Source organism: Nuphar pumila, chromosome 4 (genome assembly GCF_984573655.1).
Source record: "Nuphar pumila chromosome 4, dmNupPumi1.hap1.1, whole genome shotgun sequence".
Lineage (NCBI taxonomy): Eukaryota > Viridiplantae > Streptophyta > Magnoliopsida > Nymphaeales > Nymphaeaceae > Nuphar > Nuphar pumila.
Genome location: NC_143252.1, coordinates 135,231,537 through 135,258,748, shown reverse-complemented (window position 1 = coordinate 135,258,748; position 27,212 = coordinate 135,231,537). Strand labels below are relative to the sequence as shown.

The window sequence follows — 27,212 nt, the reverse complement described above, 5'->3', positions numbered from 1 at the left end:
TGGCTAGAGGGGTCTCCTCCTCTTTTGACTAGATTTTAATCTATTTTGTTTTTTCTGAATGAAAAGATTCAACTTGCAAGGCAAGATTTTGTGCGACGAGGGAGCTCAATGTCCACAAGATAAGCCTTCAAAATCTTTTGAAATGAAAATAAGCCTTCAAAATGAACGATTCAAAATGGAAATCCTTACGTATTGGAAATCGATAGCTCCTTGAGCTTATAAGGTTTGAGATTGAGAGTCCAAAATCTTGTTTCCAGCGCTTCGGAGAGAGGCAGGCCAATATGGAGAGGGTGATGCTGCTGCGCTCCTTATCCTGCACTACAGCCTGCAGCAGGGTCTTCTCCTCGCGACCAAAGCTCTGTTCCAGATGTTTCTCTTCGCTAAACAAACACCTCTACAGGAGGACCAACAAGAGCTTTGCTTTCAGAACCAGAAGCTCCCCACGTTTTATTCCGACCCCTCCTTTTCTGCTCAAGAGAAACTTCTCACTCACTCCTCAGGCCGTTGCTACCCCTTCTGCTAAGCCTCCACCTCAAGGTACCGTCTTGGGAGCTCTTCTTCTCCCATCAGAAAAATGAAAATATGGGTCTTTTCTTCTAATGGGTGTTCAGTTCTTCCAGTAAATGATGTTTGGTTTATTACTTTTTTTTTTTTTCTGGTGGCTGCTTCTCTCAATAAGGGAAAAAGTGGGTATTTTTCTTTTTCTCATATGGGTGTTCGATTTGCTAAAATTATGATGTTGGGCGTCTTCCTTTTCTCTGGGAACTTCTTCTGTCAATGAAAGAAAAAGGGGATCTTTTCTCGAATGGCTATTCTATTCGTTCGGTATACGATGTTGGGTTTCATCTTTCTATTCCCTTTCCTTTTTTTGGTTCTTTTTTAATTTTCTCGGTTTTTGTTAGAGAAAGGTTGTGCCAGTGATGTTGCTGCGAAGCTGGGATTCGAGAAGGTTTCAGAACAATGGATTCCGGAGTGCAAGGCCAATGTGGTTCTTTATAAGCACATGAAAACAGGTGCGCAAGTTATGTCTGTATCCAATGACGACGAGAACAAGGTCTTTGGCGTCGTCTTCCGGACTCCTCCGTGAGTATTTCCCTCAGTTATTTCTTAGCTCATTCTTTTTGTTTCCTTCAAATCGGATTCGTCTTTTGCACAAATGCATGGTTAGAAATTCAGCTGAAAAAGTGAACAGTTTAATCTAGTATGAGTCATCTCTAATATGAATATTAGAGAAGTTGTGGATATCAATATGTAGTTAAGTAAACAAGAACAAGGTGTTTTCTTCCTCGAGTTAGTCAGTTTTGACAAACAGAAGAGGGAGCTAAGTATGTTGATATTTAGTATACATTGGCTTTCATTAACGAAAACAGATTCAGACGGGTTTTCTAGTGAGAATAGGGTCTTGTAGCCTTCCCTGCTTGGCGGGCCCAGGGCTTGTAACTTGAGAATTTTTTGGGACCTTTGATGTCATCCTTGCTGATTCTTTTAATAGGTGGAGTTACGAAGTTTACATAAACCTAGCGAGTGCCTACAGACCTTTGATAGCCCACTTGTATAGAAAGGCTGTATGAATTAGATACCTTGTTTCCTTCTCTAATGCAATGTCCGAGTTTTAACTTTTTTTCTGGATAAGTGAGGTTCATCCACATACTCCTTTGCCATATAAACCTCTTGTTGAGATTTATCTTATGCTATGGGAAAATTTCAGGTTCAAGCTTTGTAAAAATTGGCCTAAGATCTGTGTTCAGCCAATTCTTTTGAATCTTCTTTGCAAAATGATATGTTTATACACGTGATCCAACATTTTCTCCAAAGAAGTTCTATGCAATGCTTGAAATTTCTGTTGATTGATTACTATTGGGACAAGTGAGTAGGTTGTTCTTAGTAATTTCTGTTGATTGTACTTGTAGAATTGTTCCTTAAAAGATCATGACTATTTGAATTGCAGAAAGGATTCAACTGGGATACCTCACATACTAGAGCACAGTGTATTGTGTGGATCACGAAAGTATCCAGTAAAAGAACCTTTTGTAGAGCTCTTAAAAGGTAGTTTGCATACATTCCTCAATGCATTCACCTATCCAGACAGGACGTGCTATCCAGTTGCATCTACGAATAAAAAGGTGATACAACACAATCCTTATTATGCAGTGTTCAGATCTTTGAATTGAGTAGTGAATTTTCTGATGGGAGTTCGTCGGCTTAGGACCTAGGTCAAATATTCTTTCCTGATTGAGAGTTTCGATTCTGATTAACAAAGGTCTCCATTCACTTGGCTAGCTGATCAGAATCCTAACATGAACTTTGTTTATTTTTCCTTTATAGGACTTCTATAATTTGATCGATGTATATCTGGATGCTGTCTTCTTTCCTAAATGTGTTGATGATTTTCAAACATTCCAACAAGAGGGCTGGCATTATGAGCTCAATGATCCTGCAGAAGAAATATCCTTTAAAGGTAGTATGGTTGTGCTATCCCCTTGCAGTATTAAAGTCCTTCTCACATCATTAATCTGGTGGACTTCTCTTGACTCAGGTTTCCACTTCTTGTGAGATGAAGATCTGTTCCCTACTTCATGCTTTACTATTACTAGGTTAAATGTGACGTTAAACGTGAATTATCTGGAAACTGAGGACCAAATGTGGACTTCAAAATTCTTAATAATCATAAGTGTTTCTAACTATTACAATTTTCTGTATCACTTTGTATAAAGTAACACATGAAAGGGCATTTCCACACCCATGATTGAGCTGTTGTTTACATTGACAATCAAATATTTTGGCAGCATGTCTGCCTTAAGTTTCAACATTTCAAAAAAAGGGAAAAGTTTTTGTTTCTAAGGAACTCTAGTATATATCTTATTAAAACTTCTAAAACTGATAGAAAGTTTGATGATAAGGATTATCATAAACCCAAACAAGAAGTACTCTTACCCATTAACAACGAGACATTTTGCCGCCCGACATGCTTGGGACACAATCAAAGCCGTGTTGGATTCTTTGACCTTGTCTCAAACCATTTTGGCCCAATTTTATTTTTGAAAAAATTTGAACTTTATTGTTTTGGATATGATTCAAAGTTACTTTTTGCATCTGTTTCACATTTATTATTTGACAACTCCCAATGATAACTATCCTTTACTTATTTTTTTACTTTTTATATGGTTTGATAATCCCAATACTAAGCTGACTTCTCTCTCTCTCTCTCTCGTACCATAGCTTCCCTCAACTTTCAAATTATCACCGGAATACCTTCACTTACATGAACTTTTAAGTGTAAATTAAAAAATTTACATATAACACACAGATATATACAGACACACACACGTTTCGCTGTATCTTAATTTTTAAAAAGTTGACGAATTTGTGTTGCATACATGAGTCACGTACATGTATGTACCCTTATCATTGTAACACATGTATATATATGTATGTATGTATGTTTGTAAGTGTATGTATGTATATGTGTGTATAATATGTGCTGGTTTACGAGCAAGTCCATGAGTCCTTGGCCTGGCCATGTCCATGTTTTTGTGATAGACACTCGTGCACACCTACACACACAAAAACACTTGCATACCCACCATTGTGGCTTAGGTATCCATGCAATGACATACATGTGAGATTACTTAATGTGACATAATGAAACTTTACAAAAGGATATGATGGTCATATTACACTAAAATTTCTGTCCTTTTTACAGGTGTAGTTTTTAATGAAATGAAAGGTGTATATTCTCAACCTGATAACATTTTGGCTCGAATATCTCAACAGGCAAGCATCTCTCTCTCTCTCTCTCTCTGATGCAAATGTGCACACAAACAAACAGACATACATATAAACATGCATATACACAAGAACAACAAGGATGCTGGATATATGCATGCCTCTCTCTCTCTCTCCACTTGCACACACTTGACAGCATCATAGATATGCATTATTAGTGATTTTTGGTCTCACTGGAAGATTCACTACTATATTTTTGCAATTGGGCAATTTAAACTTCTGGTTATGATCCTATTGCCTGTATATTGTTAGGTTCACTGAACTTTGTTCGACATTTAGTTTAGGGCATATAAGTCTTTTGCACGTGCAATGACAACAGATTGACTTATCTGAAACAGAGACTAGTTACAAGTTCAGAACTTGGATTGCTAAGGGAGATGAAGAGGCTTCTTTAACATCTGTCTGTGCTTAGCCTCATAAGAAGATTGGTTATTGCATTGTGTCATTTGTGGCATGAATGGTGCTGAAGATTGGATATTTTGCTCTTGTTTGGTTTCTGGGCCATCATATGTGATGGTTTTTGTATTAACTTACATTACACAGAGATTTCCTTTTGCCTTTCTACCCATAACAGATGCATTATGTTAGATGTGGTGACGAAATTTGTGTAAAAAACATGTGGATAGTTTCTTCACATGTGCACACATATACCGGTTAGACTCACATTTTACCAATGACCAATTGACAGGATCTATCACCATATAGATTTGGTTGATCTAATAATGAATCAAAGTGAGTAATTCAAGCTTGGAATTTATGTCCAACTGTGTTTTATCACTTTAATATGTAAATAACTAATAAATTTTTTTTGGCTAGCATTTGGTCCCTGATTTTCTTTGTTTCTGTGGTTAGATTTAGGGAAAAGATTCTTTTCACTGATTTTATTCTTGTGAAAAATAAAGCAATTTCAAAATATCTCAGGAGAAAGGTATATTTTTTTAATGTGAAAAAAAAATGTTGATCGATGATGTATATGATTGAGCCACCACAGATGATATCACTTCAATGCAGGCCCTATTTCCAGACAATACGTATGGTGTGGACAGTGGAGGAGATCCACGGGTTATTCCGAAACTTACTTTTGAAGAATTCAAGGTTTGATATATTCTACTGATACCTGTCATATTTGTTTACATAGTAACCAAATCTGAAATCATATTGAGAATTCCCATTGTTGATGCACTCTTTTCCCTTAAAATATACTGTTGTTTGAAAGCTATGTAAAAGCTATTACATGTTACTATTCCAGAGATGTAGATTTGTCATACTGTGATTGGTTTGCCTTAGTGTATGGTTTGTGATTGTTTCAGGAATTCCATCGTAAGTATTACCATCCTAGCAATGCAAAGATCTGGTTCTATGGGGATGATAATCCCGAAGAGCGTCTCCGCATCCTGAGTGGTAAGTGTTATGCACCATGCTCTTCTTTACTTGCTTCATCTCAAAATTTAACCAGTAGACTTCAATTGATGAATTGTTTTTTAGGCATTAGAAAGTTTGTACATGTTAGATGAAATATCAGATTTTATTCATGACAAACTAAGGCCATGAAAATAGCACATACAATAAGTGTCAGTGAGCCACTACAGAGTATGCAGGAGACTGGTGCTCCTTGATAAAATAGTCAGCTCCACTTGCTTTCTATTGTTTCTTAAGACATTCCAGCTATGGGTTTTGTCTGTACATGGATAGTTTTTCATAACTTGGTTAGTTGAACTTTTAATTTTCTATTCTTGTCTAAAGCATCCTTATAATATTATCCAGAACTTGGTAGAATGAAATAATGAGGTTGTTCTTATAATTTAGTCACTGTTGAGAATCATCTCATACTGCATTACAAGGCAGCAGGTTAATCAGAAAATTGGAAGTATGAAGTATGAATAATTATGAAGTAAATTGTTATATATTTGAAATTGTCAAGAATTAACTGGCATTGGATTATAGCACAGAATACTTAAACTCTTGATGTTCAACATGGTGGTCTGGGAGCGTATTCTTCACTATAGCTTGCATGCAGCAACACACAGACATGGTTCTAAGATATGGCATGGCCCATATCGCTGGGAACTTAAAAGCAAATATGAAAATGACTACCCACTAGAAAGTTAGGTTGGAAAATGGTTGCCAAAATTTTGTGGTGCCATCTCCAAAGTTTTAGGCTCTTGGCTACTTTTTGACTAAAATTAACTTCACATTTTTGTTAATTTCCAATCATAATTCTTGAATATCTTTAATATTCTTTATGAAATGTGATGACAATGCACTGAAGATATTTTGTGGCTTTTGATTTCTTCAAGTTGCGATGCTGTGATGAACTATTTGAAGTTTTCATGCACATAGTAGGATACCATTTGGTCTGTTTCTCTGGGAATAAAATATATTACCTTTTGATACATTTTATTTGTTGGAAACAGGGTTCTTGGATCTGTTTGATGCAAGTTCTGCTGCTGATGAATCAAAGGTTGAACCCCAAAAGCTGTTTTCAGATCCTGTCAAGGTTGTTGAGAAATATCCTGCTGGTGATGCTGGTGATCTGAAAAAGAAACACATGGTTTGCCTGAATTGGCTTCTATCTGATGAACCATTTGATTTGGAAACTGAATTAACATTTGGCTTCTTGGATCATCTTATGCTGGGAACTCCTGCCTCTCCTTTGAGAAGAATTCTCCTTGAAAGTGGCCTTGGAGATGCAATTGTTGGTGGTGGAATTGATGATGAACTCCTTCAGCCCCAATTTAGTATTGGTCTGAAAGGAGTTTCTGAAGATGATGTACAAAAGGTGGAAGAATTGATAATGAACACCCTAAATAAATTAGCAGATGAAGGTTTTGATTCCGAAGCTGTAGAAGCATCCATGAACACAATTGAGTTTTCTCTTCGGGAGAACAATACTGGTTCATTTCCTAGAGGCCTGTCCTTGATGCTTCGTTCCATGGTTTGTATAGATTTTTATAGCTAAACTTGAATGTATTCAACTCTCACTGAGAATTCAGGCCATTTTCCTTGTGTCCTATATCCTCAGGGAAAATGGATATATGATATGGACCCATTTGAGCCTTTGAAATATGAGAAGCCCCTACAAGTTTTAAAAGCTCGAATCTCTGAGGAAGGATCAAGGGCTGTTTTCTCACCGCTACTAAAAAAGTACATTTTGGACAATCCTCATTGTGTGACAATCGAGATGCAGGTAATCCTCTAAATTGTTTCATGAATCAAGGATTCCGCTCTTCAATGACCATTTGATGTAGTTTCATTGATTATCAACTATTCATTGTTGGTTCTCTTTCCTTGCTTTACATAAAGCCTGACCCAGAAAAATCTTCAAAAGATGAAGCTGAAGAGAGGGAAATTCTGGAGAAAGTTAAGGAAAGTATGACAGAAGAAGATCTTGCAGAGCTGGTATGTGCAACTCAGGAGCTGCGCATAAAGCAGGAAACACCTGACTCACCAGAAGCCCTCAAAAGTGTACCAAGCCTTTCATTGCAAGATATTCCCAAAAAACCTATACATGTGCCCACAGAGGTAACCCTTATGATTTATGACATTAATCTTTATGGTGATTTTTCTTTTTGGCAATGCAACTTATAATTTTGAAAGTTTAATCTACCCATTTATTGCACTTTACATTTCTGTTCATTTCTTTGTTACACTCACCACATATTTTTTGTTTGGATGAGTTTTCTGAGAGTATTGATCGTCTTTGCTTTCATATGTGTTGAAACCATCATTTGTCCTAACATTTGGTTTATGATTTTGGCTCTATGAGATGTTGCAGATTGGTGAGATTGATGGTGTAAAGGTATTGCAACATGACCTTTTCACAAATGATGTACTCTATGCAGAAGTAGTGTTTGATATGAGTTCGTTGAAGCCAGAGCTTGTTTGCCTTGTGCCACTGTTTTGGTGAGGATCCTTTCTTTTCTTTGTTAATTGTAGAGTGTGTTACAAGATTCTTTTATGTCTTTTCCCTTTTTGTTTAAAAGAGGAACTGGAGACATTTCTAAAACACATCTTTGTCAGTCAATCTTTGCTTGAGATGGGCACCAAAGACATGGATTTTGTTCAACTTAATCAATTAATTGGACGAAAGACTGGAGGAATATCAGTTTATCCCTTCACATCATCAATAAGAGGGAAAGATGCACCATGTAGCCATATCATTGTTCGAGGTAAAGCCATGGCAGGACGAGTTGAAGACCTATTCAATCTGGTACTAACTGCTTCCATCGATCAAAGTTACATTAATATGTTACTATATCATCTTCTTCCTGTCAAAGCTAGATAATTTTGTGTTCCTGTTTCTTTTCATTATTAACGGGCTCTCATTTTTTTCTCTATGGATGGAAAAGTTGAAGAGGTGTTCAACCTGGCATTACTTCTATACTATGTTACATGGACATTTCATTTAGGCAGAAGTGTCGGTGTCGGACATTTCTCGACACTGACACCAACACTCCTGGACAAGGCATTGACACGCCATTTTTAAAATTGGAGTTCTCAGAAATTTGAACACGTGTGTCAAGTGTACAACACCATAAAAGATGTCTCAACACACCGTGTCTAGCGAGTGTCATACCTGTGTCCAATGTTGGGTATCATAGACACAGGTGTCCAACTTTGTGGACACTACCTTATTAAACATGGAAGTGTCGAGTATTTTAGAGTCAAAACATACTTGTGTCCATCATGAATCGAGTATCTGACACTCCCAGTAGCCTTGATGATTTGTTTTGATTTTTTGTACTTAAAATCTTACATGGTCATATTATATCATTGACATTTGTATAAATCATCGAGGATCAGGTTGCAAATGAGAAAGGAATGCACATTTTATAATTTGAGGTTTTGTTTGCATAATTCTTTAAATCACTCTTTTCTCTCTCTCTCTCTCTCTATATATATATATATATGGGTTAATAGTTGCGACAATCGTCTGTATGTGCAATCAACTTAGCATCTTCTATTTTTTTTTTTTTTCATATTTTTTGGACCAAGTGACCCCATGGATGTGATCTACATGTTTTTAGTGGGAGCCAGCTTTTGAATTTCCAAAATCCAACCTGTGTACAGGATTTTCCAATGATGCAAAAATCAATGGTTGTAAATGCATCGATCCATTTTCTGCTGTTTACTCTAAAAACAAAAGTAAATGCATCAATTTTTTCCAACTCAAAAAAACATGCTTTTTCATTGAAAAAACATGATCTAAGGGTTGTTTCCCACTAATTCAAGCATTCTGAACACATCTATGAGGTTAGATTGAGTCAAAACAATTTGCATCATGAGATTCCAACTAGATTGTACCTATAATCGACTGTATTAAATATAAACCCTATATATATATATCCACGTCCAAGCTAAGATCCGCTCCAAGTAACATAGCTTCCATATATCTCAGTTCTATGTGATTTTCAAGTTGCATCATCTTATCCTTATCAAAGCTATTTTAATTAGATGTTTCTGATGTATGGTCCTTTTCTCATTTTCTCTTTGTATATGCACGCACACATGCACAAATACACAAATCTTGAAATTAATGTCATTGGTCTTGTCCTTGGTTAACCTGCATTATGTTTTATTCTGGCCTTTCAGTCTCTGTGTGTGTGAACTGAAAGGTTACAAGATTATTTCATTTGTAGAAGTCTAATTAATGAAAGGAGCTAATACTTGTAATCTATGTCACATGGGTGCGGGTGCGGTGCGGCACTTTAAAAAAACTTAGGTGCAGGGGTGCGGGAGGGAAAAAATATAAAAAATTATATATATATATATATATATATATATGTTACTAAAATTTTAACTAGTAACAATAACAATAGAATAGTAGACTAGTAGTAAGTTAGTAATAAAAATATGAGCATTCAACCAAATTTTAAGTAACAAAATCAGTAATAACAATCAAATTACCCAACATCAAGTCATCAACAAATAATACACATTATAAGCAACCATATGTCACAGGAAAAACTCAGTTCGACTTGGCTGGGCTTGTGAAAACTCAGTTCGGGCTTGGCTGGGCTTGTGAAAACTCAGTTCAGCCAGCATGTTTTGCAAAATGGCTGCTTAAAGCAGCAATTTTTTTTTACAGACTCCCATACGGGCCATACGATTAGGATTCGAACTTGCAACGTCCCAACAGACATATTATGTATAATATATCTATGTATATTATTTATAATGTTTATATTACATAGTTTTTACATGTAAAAACTCTTAAAAGATAGTTTTTTAAGAAATTGAGCCAGCCAAACTTAGTTTTCCCTAAAATGGGTAATTTTTTTTTTCAAAAATGGGCTTGTTTAGCCGGGATTGAGAGAGAGAGAGGTACACAGTAAGGGGGAAGGAGATTGAGTAGAGAGAGAGAGGCACTCAGTATGAAAGTGATGAAAAAGAGAGAGAGATAGCTAGCCGAGAGATTGAGAGACGAGTGGAGAGAGAGATTGAGAGAGAGATTGAAGGAGAGAATGAGAGAGAGTACCTTGGAGATGAAGAGGAAGTCGCACTCGCCGGACGGTAGCAGCTGGTAGGCATCGCCGGCGTCGGGGTGTCAGTGTCGCAGCTCAGCAGCGTTGGGGGACAGAGGAGAGAGGGAAAAACTGTTTTGCCCTAATTCTCAAGCCCATATCATCGGGCGATTTTTTTTTTAAGTCTAAAAGTTGGACATATATGACCCTAGGTGCGTTGACCGCACCGGGTGCCACACCCGCACGTGCACCCGCGTCGCATTGTGTCGACGGGGGTGCGGCACCTGGTTGGCCGAATCCCTGTGACATAGCTTGTAATTATTTCTTAGAATCAAATTATTAAGTTAATACCACCTTTATGTAGAGTATTTACAAAGACTGTTGCATTTAGTTTTTAAAAGTGTTCACACTTGCTAATAGGATCATAACATGGAAAAGGATGCTGAATAAACTCAACATTTCATAGGTCCTTGGCTCATCTCCTTTAACTGCTAGCTTGGCTCATGAAATAGGCTTGTTAGATGTGCTCAGGCTCAATAAGCAAACAAGCTAAACTCAAACACTCTTACAATTGACTTGCTTCAAGCATAAAAACATATATACACATCAAAGCTTTTCTTCATCTTAATATTGGTTCAGTGGATAAAGAATCATGTTTTATAAGAAATAGGCATTACCTAATGCATAGTTGCATACCTTCTTTTTTTATTTTCCATGATTAAATGAAGTATCTTTTCTCATGTCAACATGCTATAATTTCCTGCCAACCCTTTTACATATCAGATAGTTGGTAGGAATCATGGTGCCCTCATCCATTGTCACACCTCAAAACAAGAAGGATCTTGCTAAGATTGAGCTGGTGTTGGCCAAATTCGTCAAGCTCAGAGATCCTTCCATGCACATAAATTGAACTCATGCATGCACTCCAGTATTTATGACCAGGCTTGTGTAACCTAGTATTTTGCTTGTTTCAGCTCTTTTACACCCCTGCGTATGGCTCAGTATTTACCAGTGGCTGCTCTGCACATAGTAGTACATTGTTAGTGATCATCCAGGCTGATTAAATGTGTTTGCATTCTATCTTGTTTTCAGATCAATACTGTCCTTCAGCAAGTTCAGTTCACTGACCAGCGACGTTTCAAGCAATTTGTTTCTCAAAGCAAAGCAAGAATGGAGGTATTAATGAGCAAGGATTTGTATTATTCAGACATATTTCAAAAACACTATTCTCATGTTATTTAGATTTTTTGCAGAGCCGGTTGAGGGGCAGCGGTCATGGCATAGCTGCTTCAAGGATGGATGCAAAGTTAAATGTTGCAGGATGGATTTCTGAACAAATGGGTGGTATCAGGTAGGATTATGTGGCCATTTCAGTCTTAAACACAGAATAATCATCAGTAAATGCTAACTGACCAATTGTGTGTGTGTGTGTGTGGGGGGGGGGTGTATGTGGGTGTGTGTGCATGCATGTGTGTGTGTGTGGGTGTGTGTGCATGCATGTGTGTGTGTGTGTGCATGTGTTTGTATGTGTCCAGAACTTGGCACAGATTTCTAGATAAATCACCTAAATGCAACTACCTCAGCACCGGTTAGGGGCATGCTAATTGTTATGCTTAAAATCATGGGTATTGCTTTTATCGAGATTGAACTTCACCTCCTTGTCAGTTTCCTGCTTCACACTGTCTAGATACTTTTTGTGGATGTGAAGACTGGCAGGAGTTATGTGGATGGGCATTTAGGCTTTTTACATCTTTTAGAGGGTTACCTTGATTCATGCAAGTGTGGAAGGTTAGACTTGTTGGGGTTTTATTGCATTTTCTGTGCATGGATGTGCTCCACACACTTTGAAAGGCATAACCTGGTGGTGAGCTGTTGTAGTCCTATTTTTCCCAAAGGTTAAATGCTACTGTGTTTTGAATCTGAAATATTAAGTCAGGTGTGTCCAACCGATTGCCCAGTACAAGTATTAAGAACAAAGGAGTTTGATGTATGTGTTTTTCTATCTTATGGTTGAGATTAGGCACTACCTAACTATGAATGAACCCATTGTGTATGCAATTGAGGACTCAGTATTCTTCCCGAACTGCGCAAGTGCAAAAGGAATTATAATCAATTATCCATTCTTGTGTAGTGGTTGCAATATGTGGTATTTCCTCATTGGCATTTTTCTGATCCAGGCATGTGTGTCAAAAACTGGGGTTCTTTGTCAGCAAAAAGATGTACTACTACCTAATTTCACTAGTTACTTTTTGACATTTTTATACAGTGTGAAAAGATTCTTAATTACTCTTGCCCCTGTTTCATATATCAATCAGTCTCTCTTTTGCATTTTTGTTAAACTTTTACATGTTCTAGTATTCATTTTTAGTATAACAGGGCTTAAACCTGTTGATATTTCCAGCTATCTAGAATTCTTACAAGGCCTTGAGAAGCAAGTAGACCAAGAATGGGATTCAATCTCCTCCTCACTCAAGGAGATACGTAGATTGCTGCTCTCAAAAGAAGGTTGCCTGGTCAATTTAACTGCTGATGGAAAGAACCTTTCTAACACAGAGAAATATGTGGCCAAGTTTCTTGATTTGCTTCCGACAGCAAGGGCCACTCAAAATGTCTCTTGGAGTTCTTGCCTTCCTCCCGTTCATGAGTGCATAGTTATTCCTACCCAGGTATGGAAGCATTACCTATCTATTTTTCTTTTGTAGAATGGTCAACATAGATTATCTTGGGATTCTGGTTTTTAGTTCTTTCCCTGGCATCTGACCAACTGTTTATCTTATACATGTCATCTGCTGTGTTGCTTTTCGACAGGTGAATTATGTTGGTAAGGCTGCTAATATATATGATACCGGCTATCAGCTAAGTGGCAGTGCCTATGTTATTTCAAAATACATAGGAAATACATGGCTGTGGGACCGAGTCAGAGTAAGTGGCGGTGCATATGGAGGGTTCTGTGACTTTGACACTCACTCAGGTGCCTTCTTTGATAAGACTCCATAGCATGCAGCCGTGAGGCTTCTTCCTAATTCTCACTATATCAACTGTTACTTTCCGATTTCAGGTGTATTCTCTTATCTGTCGTATCGAGATCCAAACTTACTGAAGACAATCGATATATATGATGGAACGGCAGATTTCCTCCGTGAACTAGAGTTAGATGAAGATACCCTTACAAAAGCAATTATTGGAACCATTGGAGATGTTGATGCATATCAACTACCGGATGCTAAAGGCTACAGTAGGTATGAAAATACCTATATTATTGAAAATTTATTTTTCATGTAGTGACTTTATGAAGCACTCTTTTGCAGAATGGTTAGCGTAATTTACTTAATGAAGCACACCGGTACTTTCTTCTACTTATTAGTACTCAACCAGGAAAATGCAATTTTCTTAGTCTCAATGACGGCTGTTCCGCAGTTATTTCATGCAGTGAAAACCTCTAGCTTTATGCATCATCTACAAATTTCTTTTTTAGCTTATTGGGAATCAAAGGCATATTGAATATATATGTAAGGAACATATGGGCACAAACAGTGAGTGATGATAAAGGTAGCTTTCTTTTCTTTTCATAAGCATAGGTGAAAGGTTGCCTAGAAAATGAGTTTCCAGGCCCATGTGGCGATAGGGAACATCCTAGTAGGGGTCGATTCTGAAAGATTTTCAATGCTCAAATCCCTCCACGCGTGAAAGCTGAGAAACAGAGAGAGAGAGAGAGAGAAACTGCGGAGAAAATCGATACCCCCTTGATTGTGTTAGGGTCGGCTGCTATTCTAATCCCTTTATAATAACATACTAATACAAAGATTAGGGTACTAAAGTACCCTTATTACAAGAGAATAAATTACACTGTGCCATTAATGAAATGGTAATGATCACGGGTCTGGATCTCCTGACCCGTGACCCGAAACAAGGGATACACTTCTTTTCACCCTCCCTCACGTTGTGCATGATCTTGAACCATGAACAACTTGCCTTTTAACATCCAAAATCTGTCTTTTGTCAATCCTTTTGTAAATATATCTGCCGCTTGATCTGTAGTTCGTACAAATTCAGACTCAATCTCTTTCTCTTCTACTTTTTGTCTCACAAAATGCTGATCTATTTCAATATGTTTGGCACGACTGTGATGAATTGGATTAAAAGACATACTAATGGCACTCTGGTTGTCACACAAAAGAATTGATTGAGAGATCGATTCTCCTACTTCTGTCAGCAAGTGTCTAATCCAAGTAGCTTCAGCAATGGCGGCTGCCATTGACCTGTATTCAGCCTCTGTACTGGATCTGACAACAACCTTTTGTTTCTTACTACTCCAAGAAACCAAATTCATCCCAACAAACACACAATAGCCGGATACTGATCTGCGTTCATCTGGATCTCACGCCCAGTTCGCATCAGAATAAAAAGTGATCTCATGTGCATTTTGCCCATTGGTCTTTCTCTTATATAAGAGGCCATCCCCAATTGTTCTCTTCAGGTATCGAAGTATCCGTTTAACTGCTTCCATATGCCCTTCACATGGTGCATGCATAAACTGAGATACTTGATTCACAGAGTAAACTATATCAGGGCGAGTGAAAGTGAGGTATTGTAACATACCCACTATGTTACGGTATTGTGTGAGATTATCAAATGGATCCCCATCTTAAGAGCTAAGCCTTTGATGAAGAACGCTAGGAGTTCCCAAGGGTTTGCAGTCTTTCATACCTGCTTTATTGAGAGCATCAATGGTATACTTATGTTGAGTGAGAGTCATCTCTTCAGGGGTACTGTCGACTTCAACTCCAAGAAAGTATCGTAGCTTTCCAAGGTCCTCCATTTTGAACCTCTGATTCAAGAGATGTTTGACTTCTTCAATGTGCTCATTGGAATTACCAGTGATGATAATATCGTCTACATATATCAACAACAGAGTAACTGTGTCTTGGTTCTTAAATATAAATAAGGAGTGGTCAAGAAGAGATTTCTTAAAACCATATTTTTGTATTTCAAGAGAAAAACTATCGAACCAAGATCGAGATGCCTGCTTCAATCCATATATCGCCCTTTTTAGTCTGCATACATATTTTGTAAGATTGCCTTCTGCATAACCAGTGTGTTGTTCCATGTATACTTCTTCTCTCAAATTCTCACGAAGAAAGGCATTCTTCACATCAAGTTGGCTAATAGTCCATTGATGTTCAATAACTAAAGAAAGTATGACTCTGATTGTCCCCATCTTTACCACTGGACTAAAAGTTTCATCATAGTCCTGTTCTTGCTCCTGTGTAAAACCTTTGGCTACAAGTCTCGCCTTGTATCGCTCTATAGTCCCATCTGGTTTATACTTTATTTTGTACACCCATTTCGAACCAACAACATTTCTGTCAGGTGGTCGTGGTACAACATCCCACGTACCACCTTCATGTAGAGCTTCCATTTCCTCATTCATTGCTTCAATCCATCTTCTGGAATTTGATGCTTGGGAGAACGTTGTGGGTTCATCTTCTTTACTCAAGGCTGTTAGAAAGAGTTGAAAATCTAATGAGAAATTTTCATAACTGACCCATCTTTCAATTGGATGGCGAGAACGAGTGGATCTTCTAGCATCAACGATGTTGGATATAGAGGATGTGTCCATTTCTGGATTAACTATGGTGGGCGGATCTCTTTCTCGTCGAGTGTAAACAAGACCTTTATACCTTTCTGGATTCAAAGTTGGGTCTGTATTTTCATGGGCAATCATTTCATCAGTAGACACAGATTCCTTATCCTTTTGAGTACAATTTGAGGGGCAGACATCACTAGCTCCGGAGAAAAGTTCATAATTCAGCCAAGGATAATAAGTCTCGATTTTAGAATTTGATTATGAAGAACTATTAGATCGACAATCAAAATTCAATTCATCGAAGATGACATTTCTTGATATTCTGATGCGCTTGCTCACCAGATCATAGCACCTGTACCCTTTATAGTCATCAGCATAACCCACAAACCTGCACTTCAGGGCCTTGTCCTGAAACTTATGTCTCATTGAACTATCAACATGAACATAGCATAAACAACCAAACACATGCAAATCATGGTAGTTGGGATGTGCACAAAAAAGAGACAAGTAAGGAGACTTGTTTTCCAAAATAGTCATGGACAATCGATTTATCACATGAACTGCAAAATGAAAGGCCTCTGTCCATAAAGTGATCGGAAGATTACTATCATGCATCATGCTCATTGCACTCTCAACAATATAGCGATGCTTCCTTTCAGCAATCTCATTCTGCTGAGGTGTGTGTGGGCAAGACACCCTTTTCCTTATCCCATTACTTTGAAGAAAGTTAGTAAAGTCAATGGAAGAAAATTCACCTTCTCCGTCACATTGGAAACTAAGGATGTTTTCAGAAAATTGGTTTTTGACAAAGGAATGGAAGTTTCGGAACAACTTGAAAGTCTCAGATTTGTGTTTCATGAAAAATATCCAAGAATAACTGTCAACAAATATAAGGTAATATCTAGTTCCAGATATGAAAGTAATTGGGGCAAGCCCCCAAACATCAGGGCAGATAATTTCAAAAGGTCTTTAAGCTCTTTTATTTATAGAATGAAAGGGTAAGACATGACTCTTACATAGGAGACAACTAGAACATTTGTTGTCATTGACATTTATTCCTAAACTTGACTTGGGAATGAGGTTATTTGAAACAAGCTTTTCAATTAAACTATTACTGCAATGACCTAGACGACCATGCCAAAGATTTGGTTTATTGATTTCAGAGACACTAAAAACACAGGTAGAATTCTCAGAAGGCAACGATGAGTGGAGCTTCAAGTTTGTGTCTGTAGGGCGAATATGTGCTGAAGGATCTTCTTAAAAAACATACATATTGCCTTGCCGTTTTCCTCTAGCGAACGTCTCCTTCGTGCAGAGATCCTTGACAAGAACAGAAGAGGGAGTAAATTCAACTGAGGCTTTGATATCATCAACAAGTTTAGAAACTGAAACAATGTTTTTCTTGATGTTAGGAGCATAAAGAACTTTTGAAAGGTTGATAGAAGATTCGAACAAGGGTATAATGGAGTTTCCAATATGAGAGATAGAATGGTGTAATCCATCCCCAGTAACTCTACTACTTCTACCAATGTAAGGAACAAGTTTTAGGAGCTTACCGGCATCACCAGTAACGTGAGTCGCTGCGCTAGAGTCCACGTATCAAGTACCTTGCTCATTCTGTTTCAGATTCAATTCTGCTAAAGCTGACAACAATAACTCCTTTACTTCTCCGCTGGTTCTTGTACTGTCTGTGCCTCTTTTTGCTTCAGTTTGTGTCGATTTTCCTTTATTTTGGGGATTGAACCAACAGTTAGCTTTGATATGCCCCTTTTTATTACATAGAAAGCAAGTAGGAATTGACCTCTTTCTTTGTGGATTGGTATATGTGTTGGGTGTAGGCAATAATCCACGACCTCCTTGACCACTTCTCTCTTGTCCTCCTTTTCCCTTGATATCACAGCTTCCTCGTCCTCGTGCATAAGTAATCCCTGTAGCAAGAACTTCTTGTGCCCCAGTATGCATAGATGATTCTTCAGAAAATCCCTTTAGATTCATCTCATATTGTAATAATTTTGCACGCAGATCTTTAAAGTTGGGCAGCTCAGGTAAACATAACAAGGAAGTAACAATCATATGATAGTCGGGTTCCAATCCACTGAGGGTTTGTTGTACCAGATCTTTATCAGTTACTGCACATCCAACAACTGCTAGTTGATCTGTGATAACCTTTATTTTGTTCAAGTATTCCATAATGGTCATGGAATCCTTTCTTAACATTTGAAATTCTCTTTTAAGAAACATAATCCTGGCCTGAGAAACCTGTGAGTACGTCTGAACAAGTCTGTTCCAAAGTTGCATGGCAGTGCAATCATCTGGAGTTGCTACAAGCACCTCTTGTGACAGTGTAGATGTAATATAAGCAACTAGCGCTTGGTCTCTTTTCATCCAAGCTACAAATTCAAAATTTCTAACATATACCGTAGTAGATTCTCCTTTGCTGTCCCTTTCTTCTCGTGATATGAATTCGGGAGGAACTGGAACAGATCCATCCAGATGTCCGGAGAGTTCCTGACTCCTAATGAAAGGTATGATTTGCCTATTCCAAGTCAAGAAGTTACAATTGTTTAATTTTTCAGATACGAGTTGACTGAGGAAACTTGAAGAAAGAACCGACTGAGTAGGAAGTGAATCCATGTTTCACAGTATTAAGAGTGTGTCCAGCACAATCTGTCTACAGTTTATGTAACCTTTTTTTTTGCAGAAACTAATTTAGATCAATGGCTGATTTAAAACAGATATTGAATATCTATTAGATTTTTTATTTTCAGAAGAGAATGAATACTGAATATGAAAACCACAAAAAAAAATGTGAATAGGAATTCACACTCGGTATTGACGCAGTGCTTTCAAGCTAAAAGAGGTAAAATGGTAGAGATGAGGGTAACGTCAGATTTGCCTGGTCAGGGATGTAGTTGGATCAAATAAGACCCTGATTACGTGATTAGATCACGCTCTGATCGAAAACAATAAACAATATATATTGACGACAGATTGAAGAATGAGAGAAGGGATTCAATGAAGGGGTTGAGATTGAAAATCTGAACTGAGTTAACTCAGATTAATTAGAGAAGAAAGTTTGATCAGATCTGATTAACGTCAAATCTGATCGAGATCAAGAGACAAAGGGAAAATAAGGTGAGATAGATCTGATTAACCTCAGATCTGATTACCGTCAGATCTGACGTACTAACGTCAGATCTGATCGAGAAGAAAAATGAGGAATAAAATATTCAGATGAGGTTGAGAAAACAGACAAAAGAAAAAGAAGTTTTCTTGACTTAGAAGAGAAAATCGAGAAGAGACAGGTCTTTCAGACGTACCTTTGAGATCGATTCCAGGTCCAGCTGTAGCGTGGCTCTGATACCATGAAAGATTTTCAATGCTCAAATCCCTCCACGCGTGAAAGCTGAGAAACAGAGAGAGAAAGAGAGAGAGAAACTGCAAAGAAAACCGATACCCCCTTGATTGTGTTAAGGTCGGCTGCTATTCTAATCCCTTTATAATAACATACTAATACAAAGATTAGGGTACTAAAGTACCCTTATTACAAGAGAATAAATAACACAGTGCCATTAATGAAATGGTAATGATCACGGGTCTGGATCTCCTGACCCGTGACCCGAAACAAGGGATACACTTCTTTTCAGATTCTTGCTTGAAATCATTGTGCAATGCAGTGAAATATAGGTAGCATTCTGTATCAATGTTGTGATCACTTAAATGCTGCACAATCATGATCATGCTTATGTTAATCTGTTTTCTACCTATATTTTCTACCGAAGAATTACAATTTTTTAAGAACTGACTCATCATACTTCTATATGTTACACGGACACTTCACTTAGCATGCTTATCCTGTACCGACACGACACTCGGATACTTTGTGGACATGATACACCATTTTATCAACATAGTCAAACAAGTTTCACACAGTCAACATTGTGTCATTAAGTTTATCTGTTTTCTTTTATGATCTTATTTACTTATTTCATATTCACTTGAGTTATTTTTCTTTTAAAATTTGTAATCAATTACATTACATTTCAATTTCAACTTAGTTTCATTATTTGATGTTCCTAATTGTAGTGAGCTAAAATTGTTGTTTTAGACAGTCAACACACATAGATGTAACACACATACATACATCTATGTGTGTTTAAGGATGTGTCCCCATGTCCTAATTTTTGAAAATTAGCGTATCGTACTAAACATATTTGCATCATGTCCCCACATCCGTATACATGTGACATGGATGCAAAGTTAGAAGGATAAATTGCATAAACTTAATTACCTGCTGCATAGATATGGGTTCATCTCATGATTCTTTAGTTTAGTATTTCCCGTATGAAAACCATATCATGAGCATAATTCTTTTTTTATTTGTATTTCCAGTTTGTTGCGACATTTGCTAGGTGTTACGGAAGAGGAAAGACAGAAGCGGCGTGAAGAAATCCTCTCAACAAGGTTGGAAACTGTGGTCTCTTTCTTGCTCAAATTGTTATTCTGCTGTTGCGCTTTAGGCATGTTATGTTCTTTTTCCTCACTCTTCCTCTTTGCCCAGTGTGAAGGACTTCCGCAAGTTTGCCGAGGCCATTGATGCAGTTAAACACAAAGGAGTGGTTGTTGCAGTTGCTTCTGAAGATGACATTACGTCTGCACACAAGGAGCGATCTGGATTTTTCGAAGTGAAAAAGATCCTGTAACACGAACATGCCAATTGGTAGGTCTTTTTTCTCAAACAACTTTTGAATGCAAAATTTTCTCCAGTCATTTCAAAGTCATATTTCATTAGGCCCCTAAAACAGGGTTGAGTTATATAGGGCACCATCAACCTTAGCATTGTTTTAGCCCTGGAGTTAAGAGGTTTGAACTCCATGGTTGTATTTATAAAATAAATATTAAGTTTTACAGCATTGATGTTCAAGTTTGTGCTTAGCTTCCGAACCTTTGCTGTCAAGGTTGCATTTGACCCCGTGGTATTAGCACAACCATGGGTAGCCTCCTCCTATGTTGATTTTTAGGGGGGAGTTTGCAGAACCAACGGATCAATCATTTATGTGACGGAGAAGTTCTATTCATTCACAGAATCTGCCTGTCATCCTAAAATTGGACTCATGCAAGATCAGTTAATGCCTTCTGAAGTTATAAATGTATAATCAAGGGAAAATATTGGTGGGTTTCAAACACACTATTCGAAACTCATAGGAGGTTATTTGACCAAATCTAACCATTGGATGTGTTCAACATGGTCGTGTTTTTTTACTTAAATATGCGATTTCTTAATGGTTGAAATTTTTTGTATATAACCCCTCCAGATGTGTTTTACATGTTTGGTTTAGTAAATGCCGATCCTTGGATCATGTTTTTTCCAAGTGATCTTGGGTTATCCACGAAAAAGCAAATCAACCTTTTCAACCCAAGTAATGATGCTTGATTTAGTAAAGCACATTTTACTAGATCTTTTTTGCTTCTATACTTATCTCCACTTTAACTAAAGGAGCAAGTTCCTAAGTTACTAAATTTAGATCATGAACGGGTGCTCCCCCTGGTTGGAGCTGTCAGTGCACGGCTCCTTGTAGTGGGATGTTGCATGTTCAAAACCCAGTGGTAAATGGTGGGGGTTTTGCGTAACCCCAGCTTGCCTTTCAAAAAAAAAAAGCTAAGATCATTAACGTCCATTCTCGTTCTGGTTATAAGACTAAAGATGACTATTTCTCATTCATCCACGCTTGCCAAACACGACAATTAAACTTCAATGGATCCACACAATGATCAAGTGAAAGCAAGGTGACCTTGCTTTGGAAAATAGAATAAACTGCCATCTCATATCACAAAACAGTTTCTCTCATTCTAGGATACTATATTTGTAAATAGTTAATAAGACAAGCAAAAATCCCTTTCTTTTTTTGTGGAGTTTTTGTTGTGCAGTACAGAAATTTATAATTTGCAGTTTTATGGATCTTGAAAGAATCTTTGATTTTACACTTGTATCTCTATGTTTTTAGAAATTATCAAGGGGATTGTCCTTGCCTTACCTTCTCGTAAGGGAGTTGCGTATTGATGCAACACGTATGCATCATGACAATTGATTTTTCATAAAAAAAAATTATCCAATCTACGACTTAGAGCTTGCAGTTGTAGTATTTGCACTCAAGATATGGAGACACTAATGTGGAGAGAAATTTGAAGTCAGACCATAAAAGCTTGAAGTACTTCTCGAGTTAAATATGCGATAATGACTGAAATTTTTTAAAACTGATCTAGTTTTACTGATTGCATAAACTTTGGTTTGTTGTCAACTATCAAATTATGCTATTTTTTTTCATAAAAAATCACAAATCAAAGTTATATGCTGAGCTTTTTATTATATGAATAATAAACCTCACCAAAACCCAGGTCAATTAACGGGCCTGCAAGGTAAAACTCTGAGTTGAGGACACGACCATGTGGCCCGACTGTGATAAAGCAACGGCCGCCCTGATGTGCTAGTGAGATTAAAACTTAGAATTCAATTTCTGTAATAAGCTAAAGAAAATTACTTTTCTCCCATTCAAGTGAACGTGTAAAAACATTCTTGAGTAAGGGTCAGCTCACACAGTGGCTGGATTGTTGCCTTGGGGCAAGTAATGTAAATGGGACTCCCACTCATTATTGATTCTGACCCAATCAGATCTTGCGGAATCACATTAGGAGTTGGAGGGGAAAAAGGCAATACTGAACCTGGATCTAATTAGCTAATCCGACATATTTTATAGGTAATCAGGTGGGGTTATCTGTCAGATTTGGATTCCGATGAAAATGTGCATATCGAACTACATTCTGATTACTAGTTGGATTCTATTTGCTTTACAGAATCGGACTAATTGGATTCAGGTTTAGTCAGATATCCGATCCAAACATGACCATGTCATCCCCTACTTGGGCCAACTTTACCTATCTGCGTGTCTACAACTAGCAATTTGGCATGGAACTCACTTTTTGAACAGAGAGAGAGAGAGAGAGAGAGAGAGAGAGAGAGAGATCCACGTTGGGCTGGTTTGGCCAGTAATCTAAACCATTGTACGTATTCTGTGTTCGGGGCAGAAGGACCCGTACACTGCCTCCCCCCAGCTCTTTAATTGGGTCGAGAGCCACTACGTGGCTGCTCCTAGTGTGTCAGAACACTTGTATAAATGATCTGCCCCGATCACTGGATCTGCTTCCCTTCTCTTCCCATATGAAAAATCCACACAAAGGCTTGATGAATTCAATATTTACTTATATTTCTCTTTTGTTTTTTAATAGTTAAGCTGGTGATGGAGCTCACCACAAGAGCTCTGCATGCACACCTGACTAGGTGGGTTGGCTTAAGGCATTCAAGTTGAAGGACATTAAAAGTTCGATTCCTGAGTGTGTGCTTTCCTCGCCAAGCCAAAGAAAAGCTGATTCTCGATCTGCGAGTATTTGTAAAGTTGTAACAAAAACAACACATTTTTTTCTTAGATAAGTAAACGCGCAAAAGCAACAATTCTTGTCATCCATTAACTAAGGGCATTGTTTTTCTTCTTATTGTGGAGCCACATAGTTACTTACACCATCAAAGATGGAAAATTGTCAAAAGTTTTATTTTGCTTATCACATACAGCCATGACCATCTTCAGCAATTAATCTCCCAGCATCTTTGATTTTATGTGCACTGCTGTCTATCACGTATATCATTATCTTTCTATCAATGCTATCCTACTAATACAAAGAATAAGTGCATTATCAGCATAAATGAATTAACATTTCTTATGTGCCAACTGAAACTCCCCCCCTACGCCACACCCATGATTCAGATGGCATGCTCGGTAAAGGCGGCAACACCACCGGTTTCCGGCACAGCAGCCCGAAAGGCCAACCCTCACACCTTCCCAGCTCATTGATCAACACCCACCACCTCCCCACATCCTTGAATTCCACCTCTGCAATGCTTGAGCAGCGAGAGAAGCTACTCCTCACTGAGAAGTATGCTTCAGCTTCTTCTTCCTTCTTGTCTTCCTCCTTGGAACCAGGCAAAGCAGGTGCATGAACCTCTTTTGGTGCAATGGAGAACTCTCCTGTCACAGGAGAGAAAACCCACTGAAGACTGTGATCACTTGGAGAGATGCTCTTTGTCCTGTGTCTAGCCTCGCGAGCCCGGCTTCGCATTACCGAGATGATCACCTGTGAATCCAGTGCAAAAAATACTAGCGATGCATCGTAAAGTAGAACAGAAGCATGGCCAATTTAAAACTCATTAGTGCAACAAATTAATTCAGCTAAGCTCTTCAAGTTGGAACCTATAGATAGAGAACCTTTCATGGGCTCAGAGTGACTTGTTTCTGGCTCTGAGTTGGCTGGACCATGGATACCTGGTCTGCTGATTAGTGGGGATGTAGTCTGTGGCTTAGTTGCGTTCTTTGAATAAGGCTAGCTTAGTTTATGGGACACTTTCATCCATTATCATCTTGATCATTTCTACAATTTGGTTCAGCTTTAGGTCATAATTCATATAAGAAACTTATAAACTTATGAAACCTTCATATAAGTTTATAAACTTATGCATTAAGGCTTGGACATCCAAGTTTCTAAGATCATATTGTCCAAAATTTGAACATGATGAAGAAGCTAAAAACAAAAAAGAGAGTAGGAAAACAAGATGGTGAAAGATACAGAAAAAACCTTTTCTCTGTCGTCTGCTAGGGTTGCAGGGTATGTGAATTGGACAATATTTTGCTAGTCCAGCCATAGATGGAGAAGAATTAAATGAACAGGCAAGTCAATATAGGAAAGCACCAACTATAAAATAAGGGGCGTGATTTTCTTTGAACTATATTCTGGAACAAAGAAAACTATGTATTGAGAAGAATAAAGGACAATTGTATAACCATGCAGTTTAAATTGAACACACAGGGATTGAGGTAATTCTGGCTTAAACATGCAAGATCCAAGCTAAACTCAGGGAGCTTTCAACTTATAATTGTCAGCATCACTTAACCTTACATGCTCTATGTCAAAATTGCTAGGTGGAAGCTCCTCGCTCTCACTGTCAAAGGAGTGCCTGTGAGGTGTAGCAGAAAATGAACAGTGGGAAAGAGCACCCTTTAGAGGTTTGCATAAGAAACTCATCTTGTTGAGGCTCATTATGATGATGAGGCTCATGAAGTTATATATATATAGAGAGAGAGAGATTTTTTTTTTATTGGCATAGAGAAATAGAGAGTTGGTTGAGGGAAGGGAAGAAAATTCGACTGACAAAGGCAATCCACCGTCCTCCCCTTTGGGGTGAAGATAACGTTTAAAGTGTGCAATTGAGTTGAGAAATCCTGAGAATTAGACCCAACACCTACCACTTAAGAGCCTTTGCCTAACTTAGCAACAAAACATACTTTTTTTCCACAAAATTCACAAGAATTACCTTTTTACTGTGGACAGTATAACAAGAAAAATGAAACCATCTTCACATCTTTACCAGTATGATGATTGGTTTTAGTTTTGGCCAGTTCTATAAGCTAATCTAGTTTCTTGATGCCGTTGGTGTTGTTTTTTCAGGGTACCTCAGTGTCACCAACATTGGTCATATGCATACCGTGAGAAGGATAACTGGGTGGTGATTTTCTTGTTTCTCAAAGAGGTGGATGAATAGAATGTGCCTATTTATGGTGCCACCATAATTTTATACAAATCACATGCATGGTTTCTTAGTTTTAAAGAACAGCATTTATTGCTTTGCCGTGTTTTGCATTCCTTCGTCTCTCAATTTCTCCGTGTCAACATAACATGCCTTGTGGACCTATCCGTTCACCAGACCTGATTTGCACACGAAACAGTTTTAAGGCGCAAGTGGAAAAGATGTAGGAAAAGTGATACAAGTAAAATTTCATAAGATTTTATTTTACCTGATAGAATTTTTCTTCAAAAGAGTTTTTCTAAAAAGTATAATTTTGATAAGAAACATTCTTTCATGGAATGAGGAGAAATATTTTCTACCAAGAAAAAAAATTGTGATTTACACTCTCCACCACCCATCTCACCACTACCACCATCCACTATCTCATCATCACCTCTACCATCCATCTCACCATCACCACCACCCACCTGAAAACCAACCTCCCCACGATGATTTTTCACATCTATCTCACCACCACTACTACCACAATATATGGATAGTTGCTTGATTATCACAATACATAGGCATAGGAGTTTTAACTTCAAGGCCAATTTCTTCTAACAAAGCTTTAGTCCATGTTAACTCACATGCAGTTGTTGCCATAGCCCTATACTCGGCTTCGACACTTGATCGAGATACAACTTTTTGTTTTTTGCTTTTCCATGCAACCAAATTACCTCCAACAAATACACAAAGACCAGTGGTAGATTTTTTATCTAATGCACTGCCAGCCCAATCTGCATCAGAATAGCCATATACATCTACCCTTCTATTTCTTTTATACCAAAGGCCTTGTCCTGGAGCTTTCTTGATGTATCATAGAATTCTGTCAATAGCATTCATATGAGTTTTTTTGAGGATTGTGCATGAACTTACTTACCTCACCAACAACATATGTTATATCTGGTCTTGTAGCTGTGAGATAAATGAGTCTGCCAACAATTCTTTGGTATTGCTTGACGTCTTCTACTGGCTCCTCATCAGCCTTTTCAAGCTTGTGATTTACTTCTATAGGTGTATCGGCTGGCCTTGCACCCATTTTCTCTGTCTCATTTAACAAGTCTATTGCATATTTTCTTTGAGACAGGTATAACCTCTTTTTAGAATGCCCGATTTCTATACCAAGAAAATATTTCAGTTGTCCCAAATCTTTAATATCAAATACTTCATGTAAATACTTTTTGACATCTGTAATTTCATCATTATTATTGCCGGTAATAATAATATCATCAATGTAGACGAGCACAATAGTGATATGTTGAGTATTTTTCTTTACGAAAAATGAGTTATCAGAAACACATCTTTTAAATTCATTCCCTTCTAAAGCTTGGCTCAACTTTGCATACCACGCTCTCGGAGATTGTTTAAGACCATAAATGGCCTTTTTTAGTCTACAAGCAACATTTATTTTATTATAGCTTGAATGCCCTGGTGGTACTTACATAAAAACTTCTTCATTGAGATCTCCTTGAAGAAAAGCATTTTTAACATCAAGCTGAAATAAATCCCAATTTAAATTGCAAGCAATAGACAACAAAATTCTAACAATGTTCATTTTTGCAACAGGGGCAAAAGTTTCAGTATAGTCTATACCTGCTGTTTGAGAATATCCCTTTGCAACGAGACGTTCCTTGAAACGCTCAATGGTTCCATCACTTTTGTACTTGACTTTATACACCCATTTACAACCAACAAGTTTTTTATC

The 27,212-nt window shown here is 37.7% G+C and overlaps 1 protein-coding gene across 4 annotated transcripts; it reads left to right on the top strand.

Moving 5' to 3' along the window:
* Positions 1–158: 158 nt before the first annotated feature.
* LOC149841170 (presequence protease 2, chloroplastic/mitochondrial-like) lies at positions 159–25,565 on the top strand. Of its 4 annotated transcripts, none has more exons than XM_090003637.1 (20): positions 159–537; positions 903–1,083; positions 1,949–2,123; positions 2,326–2,458; positions 3,704–3,774; positions 4,798–4,881; positions 5,097–5,187; positions 6,201–6,721; positions 6,809–6,973; positions 7,090–7,308; positions 7,562–7,689; positions 7,807–7,996; positions 11,343–11,426; positions 11,504–11,601; positions 12,652–12,916; positions 13,059–13,221; positions 13,309–13,489; positions 20,230–20,301; positions 20,399–20,557; positions 25,390–25,565. In XM_090003637.1, the coding sequence occupies exons 1-19, from the start codon at positions 282–284 to the stop codon at positions 20,538–20,540; spliced, it is 3,219 nt and encodes a 1,072-aa protein (XP_089859763.1). In that variant the 5' UTR covers positions 159–281; the 3' UTR covers positions 20,541–20,557; positions 25,390–25,565. The 4 variants fall into 4 exon arrangements, with proteins under 4 accessions (XP_089859763.1, XP_089859761.1, XP_089859762.1 ...); XM_090003635.1 differs by lacking the exon at positions 25,390–25,565 and adding an exon at positions 23,122–23,383; XM_090003636.1 differs by lacking the exon at positions 25,390–25,565 and adding an exon at positions 20,923–21,133.
* The last annotated feature ends 1,647 nt before the right edge of the window (positions 25,566–27,212 follow it).

Coding starts and splice junctions, on each gene's coding strand:
- LOC149841170 (XM_090003637.1), top strand. CDS start 282: ATGGAGAGGGTGATGCTGCTGCGCTCCTTATCCTGCACTACAGCCTGC. Junction 1,084..1,948: donor GTCGTCTTCCGGACTCCTCC/GTGAGTATTTCC, acceptor TTTGAATTGCAG/AAAGGATTCAACTGGGATAC. Junction 6,974..7,089: donor GTGTGACAATCGAGATGCAG/GTAATCCTCTAA, acceptor CTTTACATAAAG/CCTGACCCAGAAAAATCTTC.